This window comes from Cervus canadensis, chromosome 2 (assembly GCF_019320065.1).
Source record: "Cervus canadensis isolate Bull #8, Minnesota chromosome 2, ASM1932006v1, whole genome shotgun sequence".
Classification (NCBI taxonomy): Eukaryota; Metazoa; Chordata; class Mammalia; order Artiodactyla; family Cervidae; genus Cervus; species Cervus canadensis.
Window position 1 is genome coordinate 15419268 of NC_057387.1, and position 26669 is coordinate 15445936.

At 46.3% G+C, this 26669-nt stretch overlaps 2 protein-coding genes and 1 long non-coding RNA gene across 19 annotated transcripts in view; 2 read left to right on the plus strand and 1 right to left on the minus strand.

Annotated features, from left to right (window-relative positions):
* On the plus strand, window positions 1-3541 carry CFAP141 (cilia and flagella associated protein 141). Its single transcript, XM_043455939.1, has 3 exons — window positions 1-758; window positions 2448-2577; window positions 3102-3541. Exons 1-3 carry the CDS (start codon window positions 748-750, stop codon window positions 3201-3203), a joined length of 243 nt encoding a protein of 80 aa, XP_043311874.1. The 5' UTR covers window positions 1-747; the 3' UTR covers window positions 3204-3541.
* Window positions 1637-15158, minus strand: LOC122433244. 5 transcript variants are annotated; one of them, XR_006267058.1, is made up of 4 exons: window positions 14753-15158; window positions 14223-14359; window positions 6745-6891; window positions 1637-1833 (listed from the first exon to the last, which is right to left on the minus strand). It is a non-coding gene; the product is annotated as an uncharacterized LOC122433244 (long non-coding RNA). The 5 variants fall into 5 exon arrangements; XR_006267059.1 differs by lacking the exon at window positions 1637-1833 and adding an exon at window positions 5486-6598; XR_006267057.1 differs by lacking the exon at window positions 1637-1833 and having other exon boundaries at window positions 5486-6891.
* Window positions 9284-26669, plus strand: part of TPM3 (tropomyosin 3) — a 26614-nt gene continuing 9228 nt past the window's right edge. The window contains exons 1-9 of one of the 13 annotated variants that reach the window (XM_043455851.1): window positions 9284-9497; window positions 10104-10229; window positions 21153-21286; window positions 22612-22729; window positions 22815-22885; window positions 23564-23639; window positions 24887-24949; window positions 25141-25210; window positions 26175-26253. In XM_043455851.1, coding sequence (XP_043311786.1) covers window positions 9384-9497; window positions 10104-10229; window positions 21153-21286; window positions 22612-22729; window positions 22815-22885; window positions 23564-23639; window positions 24887-24949; window positions 25141-25210; window positions 26175-26253 — 851 coding nt within the window. In that variant the 5' untranslated portion in view covers window positions 9284-9383. Of the gene's footprint in view, window positions 9498-10103; window positions 10230-15221; window positions 15453-21152; window positions 21287-22611; window positions 22730-22814; window positions 22886-23563; window positions 23640-24188; window positions 24265-24886; window positions 24950-25140; window positions 25211-26174; window positions 26258-26669 lie in introns of those variants that run through there. The other 12 variants (XM_043455867.1, XM_043455835.1, XM_043455860.1 and 9 more) reach the window with 12 other exon arrangements.

Genomic DNA, 26669 nt, shown 5'->3' on the forward strand with positions numbered 1-26669 from the left:
TTATTTTTATTTATTTGGCTGCACCGGGTCTTAGTTGCCCAATGTGGGATCTTTGATCGAACTCTTGAGTTGTGGTATGCAGACTCTTAGTTGGGTCATGTGGGATCTCAAAAGAAGAAATCCTAAAGTTGCAACTGGGGTCCTTGCTCATAAAATTGCCTGTGTCACTAATAGAAGGCTGGAGAACCAGGATTCCCTTCAGGTCTCTGGGGCAACAGACCAGGTGACCAATCAACGCTCGTAGGCCTAGGCTTATTGTTGGAGGTGTAAATGTTGCTATGACTACTGAATCCTTGGTGACTAAACAGAAATGAGAGCTTGCTCAGTCTCCTAAGACTATATCAAGCAAGTCTGTAGACATGTCCACGGAAAAGATGGGAAAAGTAGAAGAGGTACGCAGAGTTGGAAAAGGCTGCTTTGGATGCGTTTCCCCTGGATGAGGTTTCCAGATGAATTTATCAGAAATTGACAGTTCTTGAGAGAGGCCCTTGATGTGACTGAAGGGTAGTAGCAGGAGTGGGAGACGCACATAGTAGGTATTCAAATATTTGTTGCATACTAACCCCTGCATGAATAGGACTTTTTCCACACCTGCCCTAGGAAGTTGGCTACTCCCTTCTCTCCGAAAAGAAAGGTCTTTTGTCTCCCACTGTGTTAGGGCGCTGAAGGTGGGGTACTAGAGATCAAGGCAGATAACAGAACTCCCTTTTCTTGCAGCATTTTCAAAGGGCCCTGGGACTTAAGAAGATGGTGGACAGGTAATCTCTGCTTCTGTCCTTTCCCTTACCCTTCATTTTCACTCTCCTGCCCTCCTCTGATATCCGCTTCATCTTGTTAGGGGCTCCTCAAAAAGGCAAATAGGTGTGAAGTGGGCAAGAAGTAGCCCTTGTTTCCCATTCTCTGAAGGAAAATTGGAGCAAGTTTTTGTTGTTTTTTTTTTTTTTTATCTTTTTAAGGAAAATTGAAATATTTGTTGTCTGGCATCACACTCACCAACCATGTGGTAGGTATGCAGTAGGTGTTTATTGAATGAATGAATAAGAAAACTCAAAAGATTAAGCTGTATATCTCTTATCACCTGGGGAGCTTTTTTAAAAAACAAAGGTCTTAGGACTTCCCCAGTGGTCCAGTAGTTAAGATTCCTCGCTGCCAACGCAGTGGGTGCAGGAGTGGGTGGGGAACTAAGATCCCATGTGCTGCATGATGTGGCAAAAGATTTAAAAAAAACAAAGACCTTAACCCAGAAGAAGATTCTGACTAAAATGGTCTGAAATTAGATAGGATAAGCCTGTTTCTTAAGGTTTCATAGGTTATACCCAGAGGTAGCAAGGATGTGACATAAAAAGAATGGATATAGTTTTCGTGGGAGTCAAGATTGATGCAGCCTTTTTTATAAAATCTATCAAAATTTTAAATTCACAGATCCTTTGAACTGGCAACTCAACTTCTAGGAATTTACCTTACACACATACCTACAAAAGCAGTAGAATGTACACACACGAGTATTCGTGACAGTATTGTTTATACAAGTAAAAAAGTTAGAAATAACATGTAGCTGTGAAATTATGTTATAAAAGTACTTGGCAGCCTTTAAACAGAAGCAAATCTCTTAAGTGCTGATATGAAAAGTCCAAATTGTTATGTAATACTATTTATGTAAATGTATGATTTCATGTTAAAAATAAAAGTTATACTTGCTGATACATGATAGAAAATTTTTTATAAAGATGCACAAGAAACTGCTAACTTTGTTGAGATGAACTGAGGCAGAAGAATCATGCTTCCAGCTTTCATTTCATATATATTCCTGTATGTACTTAATTTTTCAGCCATCTGTAAAAAACACTTGTTTTAAAGAAATGTCAACAAGATTATCTGAACAGAGGATATGTGTGTGTATCACATGTATAATCCTGTTATGTATTAGAAAACCTTAACAAATGATTCCAGAGTGTGTCTAGCCAAGACAGTATCACTGGTATGACGGAAGGAATCAATCCTTAGATTAGATTTGATACCGAGGTCTGCCATTAGGTGACCTTGGGCAACTCACCTGAACTTTTTAAGTTTCCTTGTTTGTATAATGCAAAAATTGATATCTGTGACACATGGTTATTACGGTGATTGAATGATAATAATATACTTAATATATGCTAGGTTCTAAATCAAGGTTTCCCTGGTGGCTCAGATGGTAAAGAATCCGCCTACAATACAGGAGACCCAGGTTGGATCCCTGGGTTGGGAAGATCCCCTGGAGAAGGGAATGGCAACCCATTCCAGTGTTCTTTCCTGGAGAAGTTAAGCCAGTACTAGTCACTGGTTCAAGGAGTTTGCAGTCTTCTTTGACAATGGTACAGAAGTTCTGATGAAGAAGAGCCTCCCTGACAGGGTTTTGTCTCTCCTCCCAACTCTAACCTATTCTACCGCTACCTTTGTGCCTGGGACAGGTGGCGAAGTTCACAGACTCACTGTCTGTGGCAGATAACATTAAGCCAGAGGAGAAACCCATATGCTATCCTCAGGATGCAGGACACCATGGCACAGGAGTTGGCACTGGCCAGCAAGCAGTTGCTGATGGTGAGTTCTAGTGGCCTGGAGTTTCATCCTGCACTGTTCCTTTGCCCACTGGGATTCCCAAGCTCCTGGTCTCTGCCGTTCCACCAGAGCAGCAACTCTCTAACCCTGAAACCAAAGCTCCTTTTCACTGACTCTGTATCCAGCTGCAGAGTCCCAGAGCGGTCTCGTCTCTGCTCCTCTCACCTTGGTAAAACTGCACCTTGGTGCCCAGTATCTGCCTCTGGGAACCTCTCTCCCTGGAGTCCCCAGTTGCTGTCACGTCACCATCTTTGTATCCCAGATGCCTAGAAAAGTTTCTGGTTTTTGGTGTGTTCTCAGAAAAGATGTGGGTCTGCACACCCACAGAGAAAAAAATGGGTTGGCTTCCCCTCCAAAGTTCAGTCTTTATGCTCCTGCTTAATTTTAAGCCATAGCTAATTCCAGATCCAAGAGAAAACAGGGGATGGGAAAGCAACCAGGGAGAAAGAATGGGAAAGGCAAGTAAACAGAGGGCCAACATCACACTCTTCTACCCACCCCACCAGGTCCGTCAGGCTGCCCTGCACCAGCTGTTTGAAAAGGAGCATGAGCAGTACCAGCAAGAACTAAATGAGAAGGGCAAAGCTTTTTATGTGGAGAGACTCTGATGGCATTCGAAACACTGTCCTTCCATTCTCACCGCGTCTGCTAACCTAGCCTTCTTGAGCCCCACTACCTCCAACGTTGCTTCCTAAACGCACCTGGATATAGTTATCTGCCCAGGGCTTAAAGCAGTCTTCCCAGGCTCACATCTCCTGTTCTTGTCAACCCCCTGGTGCTATCTGGAAAACAATCTGTGAAACAATAGTAAAAACAACAGTGACGCCTTGTGGTCAGAATGAGGTATGCAGTATTGACGTGAGTGGAGGGGAAGTGGACAGATGAACAACGTGAGCAGAGCATCCTGATTTGATTTTAATAAATAAAGCTAGTTCTTAAAAGTTCAGACTTGGACCGCTGGCTTATTCTCTCAGCCCACTTCAAAGTGCTTGTTCACAGCTGCCAGAATCTTAATACAGCTCACTGCCTCTCTGATCTCTCTTCACAGGTCTTTTCTGTATACTTGGACAACAGCTCTGAATGTGCCTATTCATCCACAGGCACCATGGGGCTTGATATCAGTGGGACTGGATTTTACGTTTTGACTTTGCCAATTATTGTGAGACCCTGGAAAAGTCTCTTTCCTCTGAATTTCTGTCTGAATGCTCACCTCTTCGAAATGACAGGGTTCCAAACTCAAATGCCTTCAGGGGTTAGGCAGGTAATATAGCAGTTAGGGGGAAAGAAATGGTGGGATTTATGGGGGACTAGAAAGAGCATGTGACATCTTAATCTATTCAAAATTCTGAAAAGTAGTAATTAATCATATGCATCTATAGGCCACAGAGAACCTTACTCATAAAGATCCACTTTACAAATGATATCTCAAGCCAGAGAGACTCCCACTTTGCAGCCAGTAACAGGAGCAGAAACACACCATCACTCTGATAAACTGCCATCATACGTATTTCCCCTCATCCCTCACCTTGCCATCTGCATTCTCATTGGTGATTTATCCTTCCCACACATGATTTCCTGCTCTCAACACTGTGGCTCTGTCCACACTGCAAACTCACACCTTTTCTTTCCCCCGTGCCCCAAGTCTGCCTCTGTCCTTCAATACGCCGTTTTCATCTTAGCTGTCAGAACTTCTCCTTCCTCCTCTCCTTACTCACCACACTGATGAGCACAGAGAGGTAGCAAGGTATAAAGAGAAAAGCACACATTTTGGAATCAGGTTTGGGTTCAAAGTCTGGCTTCACTTCTTAATTGTGTGCTGCTGCTGCTTCAGTCATGTCTGACTCTGTGTGACCCCATAGACGGCAGCCCACCAGGCTCCCCCGTCCCTGGGATTCTCCAGACAAGAACACTGGAGCTGGTTGCCATTTCCTTCTCCAATGCCTGAAAGTGAAAAGTGAAAGTGAAGTCGCTCAGTCATGTCCGACTCGTCACGACCCCATGGACTGCAGCCTACCAGGCTCCTCCGTCCATGAGATTTTCCAGGCAAGAGTACTGGAGTGGGGTGCCATTGCCTTCTCTGGACTTAATTGTATATGTATAGGTTATTTCTCTGAGCCTCAGTTTTCTCTTCTGAAAGTGAATATAATACCCATCTCATAGAAATATTATGAGGATTAAATAAGATAAATGTGTGTAGAGAGCAAGCGCAGCCCTTGGCATGCAGTAGGTATCCTCCCACTTCCCTCTTAGGAGATTTCCTATGACCCAAGCCTTTCACAGGGGGCCTGCAGCCCCCTTATACAGCTCAAATATCATTCTCCATCCCAGCCCTGTCTTTCTCTTTCTGTCCTAAATGTCCATTCATCCTCCAGTCTCCATCAGCCCTGCTTCCCAAGCCCTCTAATCTTTAGTCAATAACTGCTCTTGAGTTGTGACACCAAACAATACAGGGAGCTCCAGGCTGGTGGGGGAGGCAGGCGGTGAACAGTCATGACAGGTATGGTGGGAGTTTTATAGGAGACAAAACCACACACATGTGTCCTGGGTTTGACCCATTAAGCTGAGACTGAGTCTCCCCTTCCTCCTGCCTGTTCCTCCACTCTGTTCCCTATAGGTCTGTCTCACCTCCCTTCTCCTCTTTGTATCTGTCTCCCAGCTGGCCCCTGCCTCATACATGGCAGTATAGCCTGGTGTTAGGAGAGCAGGCTTCCATATGACAGATTTGGGTTTGATTTCTGACTGTCACTTACTGCCTGTGTGTTCTTGAGCAAGTAACTTTAACTTTCTGGGTTACAGGGCTTTATATGTAAAATGGAGATAATGCCTACCTCACTAGATTACTGTGGTGATTAAATAAAGCACTTAGCAGAGATGATAACCCATAGTGATGTTTTCGTGTCCTTTGATAGTTTTTCTATTTTTATTTCAACTCCATTACCTGGTTGCCCCTCACCTCCCGCCACATTCCCTCATCAACCCCTTTTATTTCTTTTCTGTTCATTTGGGCCCACAGAACGCCCCGCCCCTCTGCCATGATCCCTGACCTTGGCCTCTCTCCCCAGGGCTTGTCAGTGCCAGGCTAGCTCCAGTATTGGCAGTCCGGCCCCTACGGAGCCCATCACCTCTGATCCTCTCCGCCTGCTCTGTCTGCCCTCATCACATCAGCTGAGTAATTCACCCCTTCACACCTCCCCAGCCCCTTTTCCCTCTGTGGCCAGTGCCTTACCCAGCTCCTCAGGCTCAAAAGGGCTCAGTCTGGTTTGAAATGGCTACACAGAAGGTACTTCCAGGAGAGCTGGAAAGCTTTCATCAGAGGCCATCTGAGGTTTCTGCCTGGACATGCCACCCTGTCAGTCTCTTCCTGGGAGAGCCACTCCTCTCCTACATCAATATTTCCTGTCTCTGACTCTGTTTCCCGAGTTTGCCAAACACTACAGTCCTTTCAATTCCTGCTAAAATCCCTTTCCCAGCCTCTTGCCCTCCAGCCTGTGGTTCTCCAGGGCAGTCAAGGTTTCCAGAGAAGGGAACTAGAATTTGGGGCAGGTGTGGGTGTTAAGGGTAAAAAAGGAAGGTCAAGGAAGTGAAAAATTACACGCAGACTGAAAGCCATAAGACAACACCACAGGTGTCTACCTTGGGGCTTGTAGGCCCATTTGTTAGTCTTCCCTGGAAGGCAAGAGCTGCACAATACGAATTGACTGGAGCTTGGGACAAGCTATCGATCTAGATCAAGGGCAGTCAAGTTGGCAGATCGTTTGTGTGTGCACGTTGAGCAGGGTGGGGGTGTCCGGACTAATGGGAACAAGGACACATGGAACAGGCCTGGGGGCTGAAGCAGAGCCGCCTCCTCCCACCCCCACACTTCCATCCAAGCCCCCCGCCTCACCAGTGCAGCTATAACTCGGGCTCCTTTCTGCCACAGTAGAGAGAAGCATCTGCCTGCCACAGGACATTCATAGACCTGATGCTCTTCAGCAGAAAAACCTCCCAGAAAAGCAGGCACCTGTGAGGAAAGACCCTTAAAGAAGCCAGCTCAGAAAAAAAAAAAAAAAGAAGCCAGCTCAGGAGCGCGTGTTGTAAAGAGCCCCAGAAGAGGAGAGTCCCAAGGACTGCAGGCTGTTTCCTGGCAGAGGCGTTTTCCTCCCTCACCTTGTCCTTCTAAAATCTTGGTTTCAATTCTGCCAGGCAGGAGAGGCTGTCCTTAAGTCTTCTCTGGAGCCTGGGCTGGAGCCTGCTAGTGAGAGAGGTCACGCTTCTCTTCTGGACATCCAAGGGTGACTTTAAGGAGGATGATGCCTGGAGGACATGGGGAGAAGGTGAGAAGGGACAATATGGTGGGAAAAAGCAACCAAGCCTTCTGAAGTTTCTCATGGCTACTCATCTCTAGTATTCAAGAGCAGGTGGCTTCCAGGAAAGTGTCCGCTGAAAGGCCCTCAGCAGTCTTCCGGGGGTGCTGGAAAGGTAAAGCAGGATGTGCAAGCCCCCACCCCCACTCCCGGAAAGCCTTGGGGCAGCTGGAGGGGAACTGAGGGGAGCAGGTGACAAGGTTGACAAGGAGCTGCTGACACTGTTGATCCTCTGAGCGCTGAGGCCGTGACACCAGGGGAAGAAACTGTGTTGGAGCTTTTGGAAAGGATAGGTGCCCGGATGCAGAGGGCTGCCAGATATTCTTCCTGGTTTAGGCTAGCGTGATCAAGCAAAGGCCAGGCACTGGTAGCAAAGGAGCCGAGACAGGAATGGCACGAAGAGCCGATGAGTAAGAGCCGGCTGTCTTAGGAGGTGAAGAGCAGGGGTTGGTTGGTGTCCTTTCCCCAGAGAATGGCTCTCAGGGGTTGGTGCCTGACGTGTCTGCTCTGCCCTTTCTTTGCAGTGGGGAGGAAGGCAGAGAGCCACGAAAGCTCTTCTGCCTGCTTCTGTGTGATATGTTTGATATTGAGTTGTTTAATTAGGAACCAACTAAATGTCAAACATATTGTTACAGCAGTAGGCAATTTGGCATCATACTTTCTTACCCCAACTTCTGGGGCTCCAGGGTTCCTGTTTTTTTACTGAACCTATTTTCTCCAGGACCCCTTTGAAAGACTAGTGGCTGCAACCCATGTGGATTTCAATCTTAAACTGGAGGGCTAGTGTGGGAGCAGGAGAGAACTGGAGTCTGGGCATTAAATGTTCCTCTATCTTTCCCTTGTGTGTGCATGCTGAGTCACTTCAGTCATGTCCCACTCTTTGCAACCTCCTTGACTATAGCCTGCCAGGCTCCTCTGTCCATGGGATTCTCCAGGCAAGAATACTGGAGTGGGTTGCCATGCCCTCCTCCAGGGGATCTTCCCAACCCAGGGATCAAACTTGCATCTCCTACTTCCCCTGCACTGGAAAGCGGGTTCTTTACCACTAGTGCCACCTGTGAAGCCTCTTTTCCTTGTACTAGAAGGGAAATGGCTCTGATCTTTTCCTGTCCTTGTGTTTTTCTCCTCCTTATTCAATCTCCCCACCTTATTATCCACAGCTTTCTGTCCCTGGGACTCCTGTTCCCTAAAGCCAATAGTAGGGGTCTTTGGTTTTTCTGTTTTCTTTCAAGAGTCAGCTGATGGTTCTATCTGTGTATTTAGTGATTAGAAACAGGCATTTCAGTCACCCCATTGTTGGAGCCTGGTATTAACACCAGCCATCTATCCTTGACATAATGACTAATGAGCACCATTTATATTTTCCCCTGGTAGTCCGGGTCACCTTGAACAGTGCCCACCTCTCTCTAGCATATTCTCAGATTGTATGGTGCCTGTGTCTGGGATCAACTACCACCTGTCAGTAGCAAGGCTCCAAGTGGAATGAACACAGCCTGGAGCTAAGCCAGGGAGAACAGAGCTGGTAATGATGATTATGATGACGACTGGGGGCAGTTAAGAAGGGAGCAGAGGGTGAGAAGAGTAGAGAGCAACAAGACCTTGGTCTATGTGGGTATAAAAGTTCTACTTAAAGATCACTATGGGAAAATGGAGGACATGATCCTATCTGGTTTACTCTGTCTCCCACTTGTTTTTCCCTGCCCACTGGCCTGAAACTCTGGGATGGCCATCCAAATCCCAACCCTACGCTCTTACTCCATCCCCCTGGTTCTTAAGTTGGGAGGAATAATGTCTCCCTGCCAATTAGAGACTCTCAAAATAACACAGTAATTTGATCTGGGGTTCTGGGGAATTGTCAAGGAACATGGGTGATCTCCCCTCTTCACTGTTGCTCAAGCTCCCTGAATACCAGGAATCAAAAGGTAAAACTCAACCAATGGAATTTGATTAGCATCCAACACAGTCTGGGTGAGAGTAACGGGAAAGCTGAAGGGCAACTAGGAAAACTAGTCACGCTTTGGGTGAAAACTACCATTCTAGAATTGCCAAAGTACCCTTCTATATTTCAGTGTCCTACCCCTCCCCTTTCCTTGCTCTTTAAAATATGCTTGGAGCTGCCCAGAGTGAGTGGAAAGTTTCAGGGTCAGGGAGAACCTTTTCCCTCCCCCTTTCCATTGTCTAAAATCAGCCTCAGCTGTTCCCTAATTTTTCTTTGCTGGTGATGTCAGTCCATCAAAGTGTCTCACCCTGTGTTCCCCTGAGAACAATGATGGGGCGGAGGGAGCTGGAAAGACCATATTAGGAACAAGAGGTGGAGCCATGGGCAGAAATAAAGGCCCAGGTCTGGGGAGCTAGTCACTCAGCCAGCAGCCCCTCCTTTCTTGCCCTAGTCTCCAGTCCTCCAGTATTCACAGGTGAGCTCCCCAACGGCCACTGTTCAGGATGGAGGCCATCAAGAAAAAGATGCAGATGCTGAAGCTGGACAAGGAGAATGCTCTGGATCGGGCAGAGCAAGCGGAAGCTGAGCAGAAGCAGGCAGAAGAAAGAAGTAAGCAGGTAGGCCTTAACCTTGGTCTTTCTTACTGGCTGGTGAACAAAACAGAAATGGAAGAGTTTTGGTGGCAAAGGCAGTGACCACTGGTGCCAGCTCATCCTTTGGGTGGGAGGGATTCTTCCCCAGCCTCACAGCACACGAAGAGGGCATCTAGGGTATTTGCCTCAGACTGCCTGTGTGACCTTGTGAAAGTCAGTGGCCCCTTCTGAGCCACAGTCTGTCTGCTGGATTTAAGTGGGAGTGGATCATGTTTTGGAAGAACTCCTGACTTCTAGAGGAAAAGGTGGGAGCTTGACATGCAGCATCTCTTTTCCCTTAAATGGGGTCACAGACATTGACATCTGAAGATATTTACCATCCCAATGTCTTAATGAAAACTCAGCATGGCCTGGTCATTTTAGGATCAGAGATTACAAGGTCACAGGCCAAAGCTATAGCATAATTCCTGGTGCAGTTGGCTGAAACTGATGAAGAAGAAAGTGTGTTGTCTCTCTGAGGATGGTAATATAGAGGGTGAGCTTAGGGGTCTGTCAGGCTCAAGAGCCTAGGGTCCGAGTCTGCACTGTTGTATATGTGTGTCTTGTGTGTGACTCTTGGGGCTTCCATAGCTGGAAGATGAGCTGGCAGCCATGCAGAAGAAGCTGAAAGGGACAGAGGATGAGCTGGACAAGTATTCTGAAGCTTTGAAGGATGCCCAGGAGAAGCTGGAGCTGGCAGAGAAGAAAGCAGCTGATGTGAGTATAGGGAACCTGGGAGGTGGGTTTAACCTATGCAAATAGATCTTCATGTTAATAACTGAATTCTAAACACACTTGGACATATACATACTTGTGGATTCTCAGAACACAGGCATAGATACCCATAGATACATTTTTGCCACATGCTGGTATACCCTTATTAGCATATACTTTCATTTTTTAAAACATGCAGAAGTCTCATTTTTCTTACCCCCAATCCAGGAATTTAATTATCTTTCCCAGGACCTGGACAGAGGGAGAGGAGTCGAAGTCCAGAATGCTAGCACTTACCCCACCTCCTCCCCCATGCCACATTCTTAGCTTTTGTGTCCAAGGACTGGCACGTAGATATGTGTATTAATAGGGAACCTCTCATCTCTCAACTGCCCAGCAGAGCTAGCTCAGATTTCACAATGGGACAAAGGAGGTCACACTGACCCTGGCCCTATATGGGTTTATTTCTCTTGGCCAACGTGGGCATCTGACCTTATGCCACAGAGATGCCATAGAAAGCATTGCTTATAGGGCAGCTGAGAGAAACTTAGAATGATATATCAGAAATAAGAAGGACCAGGGAGTAAAGCTGTTACCAACAGACCTCACTCTGTGACCTTGACTAAATTATTCAGCTTCTCTAGGGCTGAGTTTTCCCACTTGAAAATGAAATAAATTCTCTTTTCCACTTCACGTTATCTCATAGTCACCCATTTCCCTTTATCGTCAACCTTGAAGTTAACCACAAAGATAAATGAGAGACTACACAGAAAAGATTTGTGAAAGAAAAGTAACATAGGAATCTTAACAGCAACAAAAGAATGTTCTGGTATTGATGGAAATAGAGTCAATTCTCAGCACTGAGTTAGTAAGAAAGTATTTTTAAAATCACATTTGATTTTGGAAAACAGCTAGAAACAGAGTAGGAGGTTCAGAAATGTTTTCGGATCCTCTCATTCACTTTTTTACTATTAGGTTTCTGATCTTCCCTCTGGCTTTCTGCCACTTTCAGTGACCTGGGAAGTGGTGAGGGTTTTTGAATGTATCATGCCAGAGATCAGAGACAGAGAGCATATTATATACATGATACATATTCATAGTTTCCAAAAGTTTCAGTTCAGTTCAGTTACTCAGTCATGTCCGACTCTGCGACCCCATGAATCGCAGCATGCCAGGCCTCCCTGTCCATCACCAAAGTTTAGACCATTATTAACTATTCATTCTCCCTTCTTGGAAAACTGTGAACAACATAGGTTACTCCCAGGACTTTGGGCTAGAGCTTGATGGCCTGCTTTACAAGGATAGATGACTATATCTCTCTGGTTCAAATAAATGGGCATGGGAATAAGTTTTCACAAATGGACACAATGTCAGGTTGATAACAATTTTGTGAGATGTAGCAAAATTGTAACAACTCTCTGGGAAAGTCCTTAGGCTGGTATAGCTAGTATATGGGATTGAGGAGGTATTTCCAGGAACAATGAAAAGAACAAACAAGATTAACCCAAGATTTGGGGAGGGAAAGAATGACAGAGGCTCTAGACAATATACTGATACCATTGGGAAGATAAAGGAATTTGTTGGAGATGAATTCTATTTGTCCTTACACATACACACATAAGCACACGTCAGCCCCCACCTAGACAGGGTCTACTCAGTATATTCATTTGAAAGAAACTTCTCGTAGGCATATAGGAAGCTACCAAAACCATTTAAATATGCAAAGTATGGGTAAAAAACCTCATTCAACTTCTCTCCCTCTTGTTAGCTTTCCCAAAAAGTCATTAAGTCCCGTCAGAGATATATAAGAGAACAAGAAATAGGAGGAGAAGCTTGTAGGCAAGAGGCAAACAGTGTTGTTAGAGAAGACTGTGGTGTTGGAGAAGACTCTTGAGAGTCCCTTGGACTGCAAGGAGATCCAACCAGTCTATCCTAAAGGAAATCAGTCCTGAATATTGATGGACTGATGCTGAAGTTGACGCTCCAATACTTTGGCCACCTGATGTGAAGAACTGACTCACTTGAAAATACCTTGATGCTGGGAAAGATTGGAGGCAGGAGAAGGGGACGACAGAGGATGAGACGGTTGGATGGCAGCATCACCAAGTCAATGGACATGAGTTTGAGTAAGCTTCGGGAGTTGGTGACGGACAGGGAAGCCTGGTGCTGCAGTCCATGGGGTCGCAGAGTCGGACACGAATGAGTGACTGAACTGAACTGAAGATGGAAACTGGAAGAAAGGTTTCTTTTCTCAAAGGTGGGGTCAGCAAACTATCACCTGTGGGGTAAATGATGCTCCAGCCTGGTTTCCTACAAAGTTTTATTGAGCATTTCCATGCCCATTCATTTACATGTTGCCCTACTGACTCTCCCCCTACAAGAGAGTGGCAGCCACACACTATGGTCCACAAAATCAGAAATATTTACTATCTGGCCCTTTACCAAAGTTTCAAGTAGAGAGCAAGGGTCAGAGTCAGCAGCACATAACATATGCATCTTTGAAGGGAGGGTGCTCTTTCTAATGGGAAGGGAGTTCACAGCTCAGCTTCTGCCCTTGAGATTAATAAACAAGTAAAGAGAGCATATTACTTTGATGTAAATATAAAGGGAAGAGAAGGAGGAGGGAGTCAATAACTGCTTATTTACGCTGGGAGTCCTGGTTACCTGAGAAGCCAATTTGGAAAGCATAAGATTTGCTAGGACTCCTTGAACAAAGAAAGGGTAAGGGTGTGGCAAGGTCAGTCTGAACTTCATTTATTTCCTCCCTAAGTTCATCCAAGGTCCTTTTTGTTTTTTAATTGTGAAAAAATACACATAATGTAATATTTGCCATTTTGACCATTTTTAAGTGTACAAGTCACTGGTGCTAAGAACATTCACACTGTGGTGCAACCATGTGGAAGGTTCTTTCGATCTGAGCTGAAATCAGAAGCTGTTGAAGGTAAACAAAAGGAGAATGCAATAATTAGGACACACAAGTTATACTTTTTTTTAAGGACAGGAGGTGAAAGGGATGGGGAGAAGAGGAAGAGGACACCTGTTGATACATTGTACTGTTGGTTACCAGGAAAACAATAGCACTAGGCCCCTTGCTGCCCATCCATCCTGCTTTTAAAGGTCATTAGGAGTCAGTCCACCTGTTTCCCTGGATCAAGAGAAGATTATCTGTTCAAATCTACCAGCCTCAGGAATGCAGTGGTGCTCTCAACACTCATTTGGTTTGTCTAAGATGAAGTCTTCTGCTTCTTCAGTAGGGCAAGGGAGCAGTGCAATAGTGTCCCCTGCTGATCAGCACTGAGATGACAAAGTCTCATTTTTATTTCCATAACCCCTCTCATTGCTGCTAAGTTGCTTCAGTTGTGTCCGACTCTGTGCGACCCCATAGACAGCAGGCCACCAGGCTCCCCCGTCCCTGGGATTCTCCAGGCAAGAATACTGAAGTGGGTTGCTATTTCCTTCTCCAATGCATGAAAGTGAAAAGTGAAAGTGAAGTCGCTCAGTCCTGTTGGACTCTTAGCAACCTGTGGACAGCAGCATACCAGGCTCCTCTGTCCATGGGATTTTCAAGGCAAGAGTACTGGAGTGGGGAGCCATTGCCTTAGATTTCTCCAAAGAGAGCTGGGAAAGTTCTTAGGCCATCAGGGCACAGCTTACTGAAACTTCAAAGCCTGCTTTTTTCTTTCCATTTCCTGAGGGGAGCGAGAGGGGCGGGGTGTAAATCAGCGTATAGGTTACTCTATCAAGCAAATTATTTATTGTCTGAGTTGTTTCTGTTTCCTCTGATTAGTCTAAATGCTCAGTATTTCTAAATGCAGATAGTTGAAGACAGCCTCTGGTGGGAGTGTCTTCAGAACAAGGCATTGAGCGCAGCACCAATGTCTTACTTATCAATCTTCTTGGGGGTCAGGATTCTTAATTTTAAATCCTGGTCGACATCCTAATTCTCTAGAGAAAAAGAGATCTGCAACACAGGAGAGACTTATTATTATTACTTACCGAGAAGGTGGGAGGAATACAAAGAAATAAGGGGGAAGAGAAAAATCCCCCAGGCTCTTCATTACTGTGCTTCTAAAAATCCTGGATGGCAATGTCTGTAGGGGGGGTTTCTAACTGACAAATAGCTCCTGGGGTACCTGGAAGCAGAAGCAGTGTGAAATTGGTGAAAGTTGTAACACAGAGGGAAGGCTGAGATCCATAATACTATACACAGTTTCTCAGATGCTCCTATCAGTGCTATTGCACAAAGGATCTGGTGACACTAGTCTGTAACAGAGGACTCCTGATAAAATGGAGGCTGAAGACACCTTCCTCACCTACAAAAGGAATTGTAAGTGATGATTAATTACACGGTCCTGAAGCATTCAAGGTTTGGAGAGGCTGGTAAATCACTGATTCTCAAAAGTAACAGGGGAAAAGACCAGTATTCTAAATAGAACACGTTCATAACGTGTCAAACAGAACGAGAATTTTGCCAACCCCCCCATTAATTCCCTTCACTGACTTTCAGGAGATGGGAGAACACCTACCTGAGCTGACTTTGAAAGGAGGCTGGAGAGCAGCACTGTTGAAGAGGAGGCCCAGAAAGTCTAGGCTTTTCTTAGCACCTGGGTTTGGAGCATTTGTGGGGTGGGTGAAATAGAGGCTTGTGGGGTGGTTTAGGTTGTGGAGAGGACACAGGAAGCCAGGAGTGAGGGGTCAACTGCGAGTGCGTAAAGGCCGCGCAAGCCAACCATTGTGGGCGGCCTGCCCAGCTGCTGGACAGGCTTAACCACTACGCGCCTTCTGGTTACCATGGTAGCCCTCCCTCTTCCCAACCCCGCCCTCCTTTGCTGGCCGGAGGGAGAGTCTGGGAAGCGGTCGCCCAGGGGTACGGGGCGAGCCCGCCCCTCGCTTTCGGCCGCGGGCCTCCCTCTAGTGGACTGCCTTCCCGCCTGCCTGGCGGTGGGAGGGCGCGGCGGTCGTAGCGTCACATCCGGGCGGGTGGGTGAGTTCCGGTATTTCAGGGCGGAGCAGGCGGAAGTAGGGGTGAGAAGCGGCTGCAACGCCGAGCGGAGGAGGCAGGAACCCGAAGGCAAGCAGAGCTGGGTGGGGACCATGGCCGGGATCACCACCATCGAGGCGGTGAAGCGCAAGATCCAGGTTCTGCAGCAGCAGGCCGATGATGCAGAGGAGAGGGCCGAGCGCCTCCAGCGGGAAGTGGAGGGGGAAAGGCGGGCCCGAGAACAGGTACGGCGAGAGCGAGGCGCGGGAGGGAGAGGCAGGAGCCGGAGCAGGTGGGACCCCGAAGTGGGTCCGGATTTGTGCGGTGGAGCACGGTCCTTAGGGGGCCAGCATACTCCGAGATGAAGTTGAAGTCCGGAGGATGGGTGGGGCTTAGCTTCACTTGGACCTCAAGTGGGTGAGGGGGACACTGGCTGCTGGAGCAAGCAGACTTGACTTTTGAAGGAATTGAGCCTCACGGGGTCTGAGGCGTGGTTTTCTTCCTCTTTTCTCCCAGCTCATTCATTCAATCCCTTCGAGTCGGGCGCGGTCAGGGGAGGGGCTCAGCGGCCTCTCCCTCCCCCACTTCCCGGTGGGGTGGGGGACTTTGCTCTCGTTTGGGGTTTCCGGCCCAAAGGGTGAGAGTAGGTGGATGCCTCTCTGATCTGGAGGGGAGCAGCGCCGAATTTACAGTGAAAGGGTGGGGGGTGGAGGGTGGGAACAGCCGGAAAGCCCCCGGCCTGGCCTGCTGGCAGCTTTTCCGCTCCCTCCTCCTGCTCAGGAAATGAGGCAGCAGTCGACTGAGGAAGCGGTGCCCTCCCTGGAGGAGGTTGAGGCCACAGCACCGCCTCCCATCCTCCGGTCTGGGGCCCTTTCCTCTTAGGGGGAGCACTGGCAGCTGCTAAACCCACTCTGTCGACGTGAAACTGGAGGGGAGGAGATAGTACCTCACTGCCTCTGTGAGTGCAAATGTAGGAACGAACAAAACCTGCCTAGCTCCCATGACTACCTGGAAGGCGGGAGCTTCTGCCAGATTCAGGCCTTTATTGCTGGAGTGTGAAGAGTGCAAGCTGAACCGTTTAAGAACACTTCTTCCAAGCAGAGCTGATAAGCGAGAGTATGTGGTAGAGAATCTGATGGAGTGCCAGTTTCTGTCAAGGTTTCTGGTTGCCCTAGTCAGTGTGGCTGATGGAGTTTCAAGGGGTCTATTAAGGGATGTTACTACTCTGCTACGTTCCCAAGTATCCACTGTAGTGTCTGGGTTTTTTGTTTTGTTTTGTTTGGTTTTTGCGTTTAATAAATATTTGCTCAACTAAAAGTTGAAACATAATATGCTAATCGATTGAACGGTGATTCTTGAAACTGCTTTCTGTTGAGAAGTGGTGAGCTAGTTTTAGTAAGCCATAGGTTTTGCACGATCTAGGGTGCAGTCTAGTGGGTAGGACTGATTTCCTGAGTCCAGGCTTTGGTTTTGGAGGATCCTGAGACTGGAGGGGAAAGTAACTGTTGCTAAAATTTGAAGACCTAATGAAAGAACTCTTGTGGTTTATTGGTATTCCTTGTTCTCCCCTCCCCTCTTTTGGGCAGTGGCTGAGAATTAATGTTTTGGGGAAATGAGAGAAGCAGCTGCCCTCCAGGTTAATACTTAAAAGATTGTTAGAATAGTCATTTCTTTTTACAACTGGGCATGGAAATGCTGGGAGCTTGGTTTCCTCAGTCACTCATTTCTCAGTGGATTTTCCCTCTGTTCATTATACTCGTAACTTCTTTTTTTTTTTTTTCGTAACTTCTAATTATCATTCTAGTGAGATGAACTGGCTGGGTGACTCTTTATGACTAGTGACACTTTCTCATCTCCTTTGTTCTGGAGGCCAGATCCCCTTAAAGGGGGAGACAGGGTGGCTTTAAGGAACTGGCCTTGTGTTGACCTAGAGCCAGGCTCAGAGTAAGGGCATGCTAGGAATGGTTCTAGGGTAGATGATGTAGTTACCCCCACCCTCAGTAGCCCCCAGGACTTGGTTTCCCCCCTAAGATGTCCTGGACATTCACTGCACTCAGGATTTGGTAATTTTCCTTGCAGGGAAATTTCACTCCTTTTTTTCCCCTAACCTGGGCTGATAGGTGAGAGACAGCAGAGTGAGCAGCTTCAGGTTTTTCTTAAGCTTCTCCCTCACTCAGAGCCTGCAAGATTTGCTTACTGAGCTGAGTGAGATCTAGTGAGGAAGCCCTCACTCAGATGGGGAAGTAGAGTGATGGTTAAATATTTATGAAACCAGTATTTTCTACCCCCCAGCTTGAAAAGTGCCTAATCTTTTGACTTTCTGCTCTAGTGAACTTTGAATTCCTCCTGAGGAAACACCTGTGGGAAGGGAGGGGGGGAGTGCCTGAACTACCTGTTATCCTCCTAGGGCATTCTGGAATGTGGATTTTGTAGGCTCTTCCCGCCTGGAGCTGGAAGCTCTGCCCTCCCTTATGATATTGCATGCCATTAGTGGGATTGTCACACAATTACTTTTCTGGTTGCTTTGTGTTATCATCCAGCCCTCCTTGGGAAGCTGGATGAGTCCAGAGCCCACCGAGTGGTTCTGGAAACCATCTCTCCTGCTCTTGACCTGGAGATGTATCTTTTATAATGTAGTGCCTTGTCAAATCCACTTTCGATTTTGAATCTCCTTTTACTTTTTTGCGAAACTGAAACAGATGGCAACATAATATTTCAGTGCAGTCTTTTCCCTCATCTGTGTGTGTGTGTTGTGGTAGTGGTAAAGATACACAGTGGTAAATGTTTACTATTTTAACCATTTTTAAGTGTACAATTCACCTTATCTGTTTTTAATACTTGTCTCCTAACTTCTGGTATTTCTTGCTCTTTTTTTTCCCCCTGGTCTAAAAAAATTTAGGAATACTATTGAGGGAGTGAGTGGGCTTGGAATAGCAGTTTGATTGTGGCCTTATTCCCAAATTCCTAGTCTGCAGGGAGTGGGTGGTGGTGGTGGTTAGAATGTCTGGCCATTGTGTGGCTCTCTTCTGTTGGTAGGGTCTGGTGGGATAAGCCACTGACTTTATCACCTTTCCTTGGTTTAGGTTGACTTTCCTGTTGATTACCTTTCTTTTTCTTCATACTAAGAGCACATACTCATAGGGGAGAGGCAAATAGCCCTTTGCTCTGAGTGCCTCCGCTTAGTCTCCACCTTTGTTTACTCTGGAACAGATAACTCTGCTCCCTTCCTTCCAACTTGCCTCCCCCTTGATGAAATTTAAAGTCCCCAAGGACACAGTATCTCCCTGGGTAGATACATTTGTGAACACTGTAAACCAGAGCAGTCCTTTACTCACAGGGCTCAAGCCTAACTTTTCCATTACTCTTTTCCTTTGAATTTCATCTCTGGCTTTTGTCTAAAACGAGAAACCCTAGAGTGGCAGAATACCAGATTTAGGCTAATCCCCTTCTGTCCTTGGCCCTGATCTGCCTCTGAACACCAGTCTCCTATCTTTCCTGCCTTAATGGGTTTGGTGCTCTTGGGCAATCTGTTCAGTGTGAAGGATGGTAACACTTAAACTCATTTCCTAGCTGAAGCTGTTGTCAGCCATCTTCTGAAGTGACTCAGTCGCTGCTTTGTTCTCTCTGGCCTTGAGATCTTTGCTTACTGGGTAGTGGAGAATCCTATTATTACCTGAAGGAAGGACCTCACAGTGTACCTCCAACCTAGGCAGGGGTGAGCGGGCTGAAAGATCAAAGCTGTATGCTAAACCTAGGATGATTTACAGCATGAAGTTAATGTTTCCCGGGGCCATGTGTCCCATTGTCACCTGCAGAAGTTAGTCCCACTTAATTGACCTGAAAGGGACAGGCATTGTGCATAGGTTCTGGCTGGAAGGAGGAGTCAGGTAGGTGTCTTCCCTTATTCCTTTAAATATTAAACAGATCTTGATTCTGCAAGCTTTTGTTCACTGTAAAGAGAACTGATCCTCTGTAGGAAGAGAAAAAAAGAGAACAGTGACTACCTTGCTCTCCTTCTGCTCCCCACGGGGGTCTCCAAAGCTTTTGCCGTGGGACTCCCACCCTGCATTCTGTTTTTGGTCTGGGCTTGTTCAGTGTACGCATGCTCTGATCAGGGCAGCAAGTCGTGTTTTCTCCTCCTCCCTTTTCAGCCTTGCGAAGAATTCTATTGTAAATGCTGATTTGTGGGAGAAACTGCCCGAGCCAGCTTGTTGTCATGGAAACTCTACACCCCCGCCCCCATAGCCTGTTATCTTTACTTCTTTTGGGTAACTGCTGGTGAGCTGGGTGGGGACTTAGATTTCATGAGCTTCCTTCAAATCTGGGTTCCGTCTTTTTTTTTTTTTAAGTTCTAGGCATCTGAAGGTAGTGGGGTGGGGTAAATGATTGAACTGTCAGTTCTCAGTTCTTCTTTCACAGTTCTTGCCTGATAGCCAGATTCATAACAACCTTGACCGGTTAGCCTTTTTGAACTTGTGAGGTAAAATCTGTGTTGTCCTAGGTTTCCTGAGATAGGACCAGAGAATACTCATCTTTGTGCTATTTTGAATAGAGATGCAAACGGTTTCTTAGTAATTTCAGCTTATGTAGACATGTTGATTTTCTTTTCTTGTAGGGCAGTGGTTATATAGCCCCAGCCCCTGCAGTTCCTTGAATCTCCCATGTTTGTATTTGGAAATTTTTGTGTGCTACATAACCCAGTTCTTAACAGGAGTCTTTTGGGCTATATCCCTTCCCATAGGGGCTGGTGGCCCAGATTATCTCTATAGCTACCCCCGCCCCTGACTGCCAGGAGGAAATCAGGGTAATAGAATTCAGGCACAATCTGGGCTGTAGAAGAGAGATCGTGTTTACCAAGCATTTGGATAAGCATCTGAACTGGGTAGTGTGCAGGGCAGGGTAAATTCTTGTGCAGTTGTGACGGTCAATGTGCTTGCCACCAGCAAAGATGTGGGGAGGGGAAGGGCAATCATAAGAGAGAGGCTTCTTTACCTGCAGAATTCATGCTCATGCGGCTGCCCCCTTCTTTCCTTGCTTCTTATTCCATGGCCCAGGAGGAGGCATGGGATAACTTGGACTCCAACCTGTGCTTTTTACTGTGCGCTGGGAGCCAGGGGGAAGATTGTCACACACTGTAGTGGAGCGTGAGGCTAAGGGAGTGACTTGAGGAACAGAAAGGGTCACAATTCAGAAATTCGGAGGGGTGGTGGAAGGCCTGGAGGGAACATTCTCTTCTGCCCCCAGTTTTTTTGGTAATGCCATCAAAGCAGATAATTTTAGCCCAAAGAAACTCCTTGTAGTCAACTTTTAAAAGGTGGGAGGTGGGGGCCAGTTGAAAGGGTGGAAAGTCGGTATCCCAATATTCCATCCTTTTGTTTTCTGATCTGGAAGGTCCTTCTGGAAAACATTCTCTTGGCTAATCATCCTCTTGTTGGGTGTGTTAGGGTAAGGTTATCAGAGGGTTATCAGAGAGTTAAGCAGCAGATTAACATAATCCAAGATTCCCTCTTTGAGAAACCTTTTTTTATTTTTCCACTTTATGTGACACTTATGGGAAAGCTGCTGCAGAGTAAGACATGTCTCTAAGCCAGAACTCAGGCAGACCCCTTCACTGGCTTACCTTTTCTGACACTAGCGTGTTTAGGAATTTGAACTGAGTCCAGAAAGGGGGTGGTACTAACTGACACTGGGCTGGGCAAGGAACTGGGTTTTGAAACACTTTTCCTGTGGAACATATGGGAATTCATTGATGGGAAAGGAAGGAAAATGCCTGTAATAACACAGAGTGTATAGTCATGTCTGCTTGGTCTTATGTGCATCTGACTTAAGACAAGTTCTACCCTGCTTCCTCATGGTGGTATTCAACCCGTCTTAGTGTCATAGTAAGTTCAGTTTCTTTTCACCATGCCTCTGCTTCCTTTTCCCATTCTTTCACTTAAACACAGGCTGAGGCTGAGGTGGCCTCTTTGAACCGTAGGATCCAGCTGGTTGAAGAGGAGCTGGACCGAGCTCAAGAGCGCCTGGCCACTGCCCTGCAAAAGCTGGAGGAAGCTGAGAAAGCTGCTGATGAGAGCGAGAGGTATGTAGCAGGGCCTGATGAAGTGTGGATTTCAAAAGTTGTTCATAATGGTTCTAATCAAACAGGTTCCTTAAAAACCTATTTTTTTTTTAAAACAGTGACCTGTCTTTACAGGATCTTCTTTCCTTCTGTCCCTCATATTCTCTACATATGAAAACTGACAGAGTAAGGGTTACCTGGACCCATGACCCTTGTGTAATGGTGTTTCTCTATAAATAAATTCACCTAGTAATAGTATTGCTGTAGTGGCCTCCATTTAGCACCCACTCAAAGCAGTTCTCAAAGTGAGGTTCCAGGCCGGCTGCACCTGGGAATTTGGGAGAAAGTCCCATCAGCAGCCTCTGCCACTCATCAGTGGATCAGAGGTGGAGCCCAGCAATCACTGATTTAATAAGCTCTCTTGTCCCTGACTGCACTGTTAGAATCATGGGAGTGCATGGTAGGGATCTTTGGGGGGTTTAAACGTCAGAATGCCTGGGTCCCATCCCAAATCAGTTAGAACCCATTGTGAAAGGGGCCTGGTCATTTTTAAAGGGGCCTGGCTATTTTTAAAGCTCTCCAGTAAATTTTTGGGGGAGTACTGCATGGCCTCGCTTGCAGGATCTCAGTTCCCCAACCAAATTAAACCCAGGACCCGGCAATGAAAGCCCAGACCTCTAACCACTGGGCAACCAGAGAACTCCCCCCTCCATCAATGATTCTAATGTGTGCCCAGGGTTAGAATCACAGTCCTTGAACCAGCTCATCTTTGTTGAAAATAGCCAATTGGCTTCTTGCCACATGTGACCTAAAATAAGAACAAAAGTGTGTGATGACTTGCACAAACTAAGACTTTTCAGAATTAAAAAAATTCCTTGTTGGGAGTACATTAACACAGTGCAGCCGTGAACATAAATAAGACAGCTATGTGTATACTATTATAGAATAGTGGCCAAATTATAGAAAGTGGGGAAAACAAATTGCAGAGCAGTGTAGTATGGTTCTTTTGGGGCGTGGGGAAAGGTGATGAGATTTTTGGTATATAAAACATTTCTGGAAGGATTATCACATTTGATGAGCAGGACTAGAATTAGGGAGACTTTTTGCATTAGACCTTTAGACTGTTCATTTAAATGTTTGATTTTTTAATAAGGATGTATTTATAAGAAAAGATTTTAAGCAGAATAATTCAACTAAGGTGAGAAGGTGCTATGAAAATTCTTTTTGAGCAACACAAGCAGGGAGGCATGGGCTTTACATGGTGCAGTCCCGGGTCCCTTAGAGTTGAGCTGATGACAGACTCCCCAAGCTGTCGGTGCTGCATTTGTCCATGTTGTTTCTGGCAGAGGTATGAAGGTTATTGAAAACCGAGCCTTAAAAGATGAAGAAAAAATGGAACTCCAGGAAATCCAACTCAAAGAAGCTAAGCACATTGCAGAAGAGGCAGACAGGAAGTATGAAGAGGTATGGCACTCTTAGCTCGCCCCTCTCTCTTCAGTGGTATTGGCCCCTTTGCTTCACTGAACTGTACCCTTGTCTTTTCCCGTAGGTGGCTCGTAAGTTGGTGATTATTGAGGGAGACTTGGAACGCACAGAGGAGCGGGCCGAGCTGGCAGAGTCGTGAGTATCTTGCCCCCCAAATCTTGCTGTACCATTCTGTTCCTTTCCTTTTGGCTTGGGCACTAATGTGAATAAACTAGCATTTCTTCAACCTTGTTAAACAGGACCTAGAGAGTGGGAGTCATTTAGAGTGCTTTTTTCCTCTTAGCCCTAAGAATGGCTTTGGGCTTACTTAACTGTCTTAACTCACACCATGTGACAAATGAGACTTCCTGATTTTTTATTGGGAGGGTTTATAAATTGAGGGGAAGATGAAATCTTAAAAAAAAAAAAAATGGTGAACTGTTGGCCGGCAGGCCTACTGGGTCCTTCAAACTGGGTTCTGCTTCTCCTTGAGGCGTTGAAGTGGCTGTGCTGACTTAAGATCTGTCTCTGTTCTTACTACTTCTCTAAGCTGCTGGGGAACTTTTGGGCAAAGGCAGACAAGACCTGTTCCCCTGATGGCACCTTCTGGGCCTTGTTTAACAAAGTCCATGCTGATACAGATTTATTTGTGCTTCCCTTGCATTTCCCTCTCCTAGACATGACATATCATGACCATGGTGATGTTTTTCTTTCCATTTTTTTTTTAATTTATTTTTTTCCCATTTTGCTGCTTGTTTCCTTGCTGTGTTCCTTTTTGACCTTTCTCCCTCCCCACCACCTGGCTTGTGCGATCCCTGTGACTATCACTAACAGCCGTTGCCGAGAGATGGATGAGCAAATCAGACTGATGGACCAGAACCTGAAGTGTCTGAGTGCTGCTGAAGAAAAGGTACTAACCATTAAACCCACGGAGAGGTTCTGTGTATGGTGTGATTTTGTTCGGTTTTGTTTTTGTTCTGTTTTGCAGCTGCCTCCCCTCCACTGGTTGGTTTGTTGAGTGCTTTCCCATCTCTTCATGGAATGCTCCATTCCTCTCCACTTACTTGGCATCTCTCATCTCTCCTTTCTAATTACTTCACTGCCTCTCCACAGGGTCTCGCCTTCCCTTGGGTGATGTGGGGGACTCTGGGTTGGGCATCCGTCCCCACTTCCACCCCAGGTAGCTGTTACGATTTGTTCCTGGTAGTGATCTCTCAGGTGTTTTCTTTACCAGTGTCCGAACCCTCTGAGTCCCAGCCCAGGAGGTCCAGCTCCTGATGTGTTCTCTGGTGGTGGGAGGAGGGTTGATGCTTGCTTAGGTTACCTGGGAACTTCTCTTTTCCCCGTATGCCTTCCAACTCTCTCTACATATAGGTTCAATTCATGTCTGTGTGTCTCTCTCCCTTTTTTTATTCTCTTCTTCCCCTTTCCTCTCCTGCGGTATTTAAAATATTCACAGTAAGTGTTCTGAGCTGGAGGAGGAGCTGAAGAATGTCACCAACAACCTCAAGTCTCTTGAGGCTCAGGCGGAGAAGGTAGGGGCTGGTTTGTAAAAGTGACAGGCTTTGGGGCCTGGGCCCAGCCCTGCCCTTGATGAAAAATGGGAGAAACTCATTCCCTATATAATCCAGTGAGAGGTATCCACCTATTCTCTCCAGATTCGGGTTTAATGCCAATTCCCGTGCACTTTGACTGCTGTAGTTAAAGTGACTTCTTGGTCTCACGTCCCCCGGGGCACCTTCTCCTCAGGCTGATACTGCCGTGCTGGCGTTTGGGGGCAACAAGTAGGATCAGATCTGAAACCTAGTGGGCATAAAGAAAGATGGCTTGTCTTCAGCTTCTTGTGGGACTGTTTCAGCCACATGGCCTCCAGGTGTCGTCACATTTACTCATTAACCTGGAGGCAGGAAGAATGCCTTCCTGTGTTGATCAAAGCCTAGGTCCATTTTAAAAATAATGGTCCTGGTGGAGCCTGAGGTTATCATGGCTCCAAGGACACTTGTGGGTTTTAAGGACTGTTCTGAAACAGCCTTGTTCTTTCTCATGGATCATCCAACACATTCAATCCAAGAGGATGTTGAATGTAAATGTCGGGAGCGGGGTGTCATCTGTGTAAGCAATATCTATCCTGAGATGTTTATTCTACTTCTCTTACAGTACTCTCAAAAAGAAGACAAATATGAGGAAGAGATAAAGATTCTTACCGATAAACTCAAGGAGGTGAGCTGGGGGGATTATATATGAGGAGGGGGGCCCCAAGACATTGAGAGGCATATAAGGCATTGTGTTGACTTAGACTAGCTGGCTTTGGTTCTGAAAATTATAGAAGCAGAAGGTGGAAAAGATAGAGGCCCTTCTCGAACTTTCTTATTTATTTATCTCTGATTCTGACTCATTTCATGTTCCCCCAGGCAGAGACACGTGCTGAGTTTGCTGAGAGATCGGTAGCCAAGCTGGAAAAGACAATTGATGATTTGGAAGGTATGGAGCCTGGTGAGGGATTAAAATTAATAGAGAGGAAGACCTTGCCCTTTGATGCTCTTCCCCTCAACACCAAAAGGATTTGGTAGTGACCTGGCGTGCATCCTATGCCCTGTCTGCCACAGCCAGGTGAAATGGGTCAAATCTTGGAGCTGGATTTTTATACTTCATCTTTTCCTTTAATAAGACTTAACCTAATATTCTGGAATTTGTATCCTCCCCTTGGAGGAGATTGGTCATGGCATGTATCCTCATGTCACCCCATGGCTACTTTGGGCAATCTTGCTCACCACTCGAGTTGTGGGGGGAACCTCACCAAGGGAAGCAGTGGTGGAATGGCCACTTCTCAGAGCTGACCAATGCCAGGGGCTTTCTGAATGCTTCCTGCCCCTGGAATTTGGCAGCTGCATCCACCCTAACAAGGAAAAGTTTGTACTTTGCTCTGAGAAGTCTGAAATATGCTGCTTTGGTACACTCTGGGTAGCAGAATATTCTTTGGGAGAGTTTGGGGCAGGCAACCTGTAGAGCAAAGGGGCCAAGAATATTGGTCATGCTTGGTAGGTCTGAATATTAAGTGTCTTGAGTATTAATGTATATTTTCTCCTTTTTCTATTTTTGTTAAATTCAGCAATATCACTACTAGGAATTAGGTTCGCTGGGTGGGAGTGGTATCCTCTTGAGTGCCTTTGGTAATTGGAATTTCTAGTCACGACTATGCCCAGGTTCTCAACCTTTGCTGCAATTGATTAGAGGTATCAGAGGGATCAAGAAGTCTGGTTGGTCTTGGGGACAGTGGATCTGAAAATGGCCAGTCATGGCTACCAGGATAGATATTCTCCTAACGGTGGGATTAGACCCGTGGTCACGCTTTCCCTCATTTCTAACGATTCCCTCTCTTCATCTGCTTCTGATACCTTTTACTGTGTGTCCTCATTCCTCCCCTGTGGTTCCTGTGCCTGTCCAGATGAGCTCTATGCCCAGAAACTGAAGTACAAGGCCATTAGCGAGGAGCTGGACCACGCCCTCAATGACATGACCTCTATGTAACTATCTGACAGCAGAGTGGGGCTGGGACCTTGGCTTGGGGGCGGGTGGGGGTACAGACTGTGCGTAGTGTGCTCTGCTTTTGTCTTCTGGAAACTAGAATCTCCACTCTTATCTTTAAAACATTGGTGCTGGTTACTTGTTGGCAAAAGCTGTGGAGGCATGTAATCCTGGATCAGTGGTAGAACCCTGATCTATGTGTAATTTTTGCACTTTTTATTCACAGTCCTTTCATTATGACACTGGGATTTTCCCGTTTGGTTCTTAAGTTTAGTCTCAGAAGAGTTACTGCTTAAGATAATCATGTTGTCATACAATTAAAGAACTAGGGCCCAGAGAGCCAGTGACTTGGGCCATAGCACCCAGACTTCCCTGGTGTGTATGGTTTGTACCCTGATACTGAAGTTCAGGTGAA

Excerpts from the sequence above, each read along its gene's own strand:
- CFAP141 (XM_043455939.1), top strand. Across the intron at positions 2,578-3,101 it reads CCAGCAAGCAGTTGCTGATG|GTCCGTCAGGCTGCCCTGCA; the intron begins GTGAGTTCTAGT and ends CCACCCCACCAG.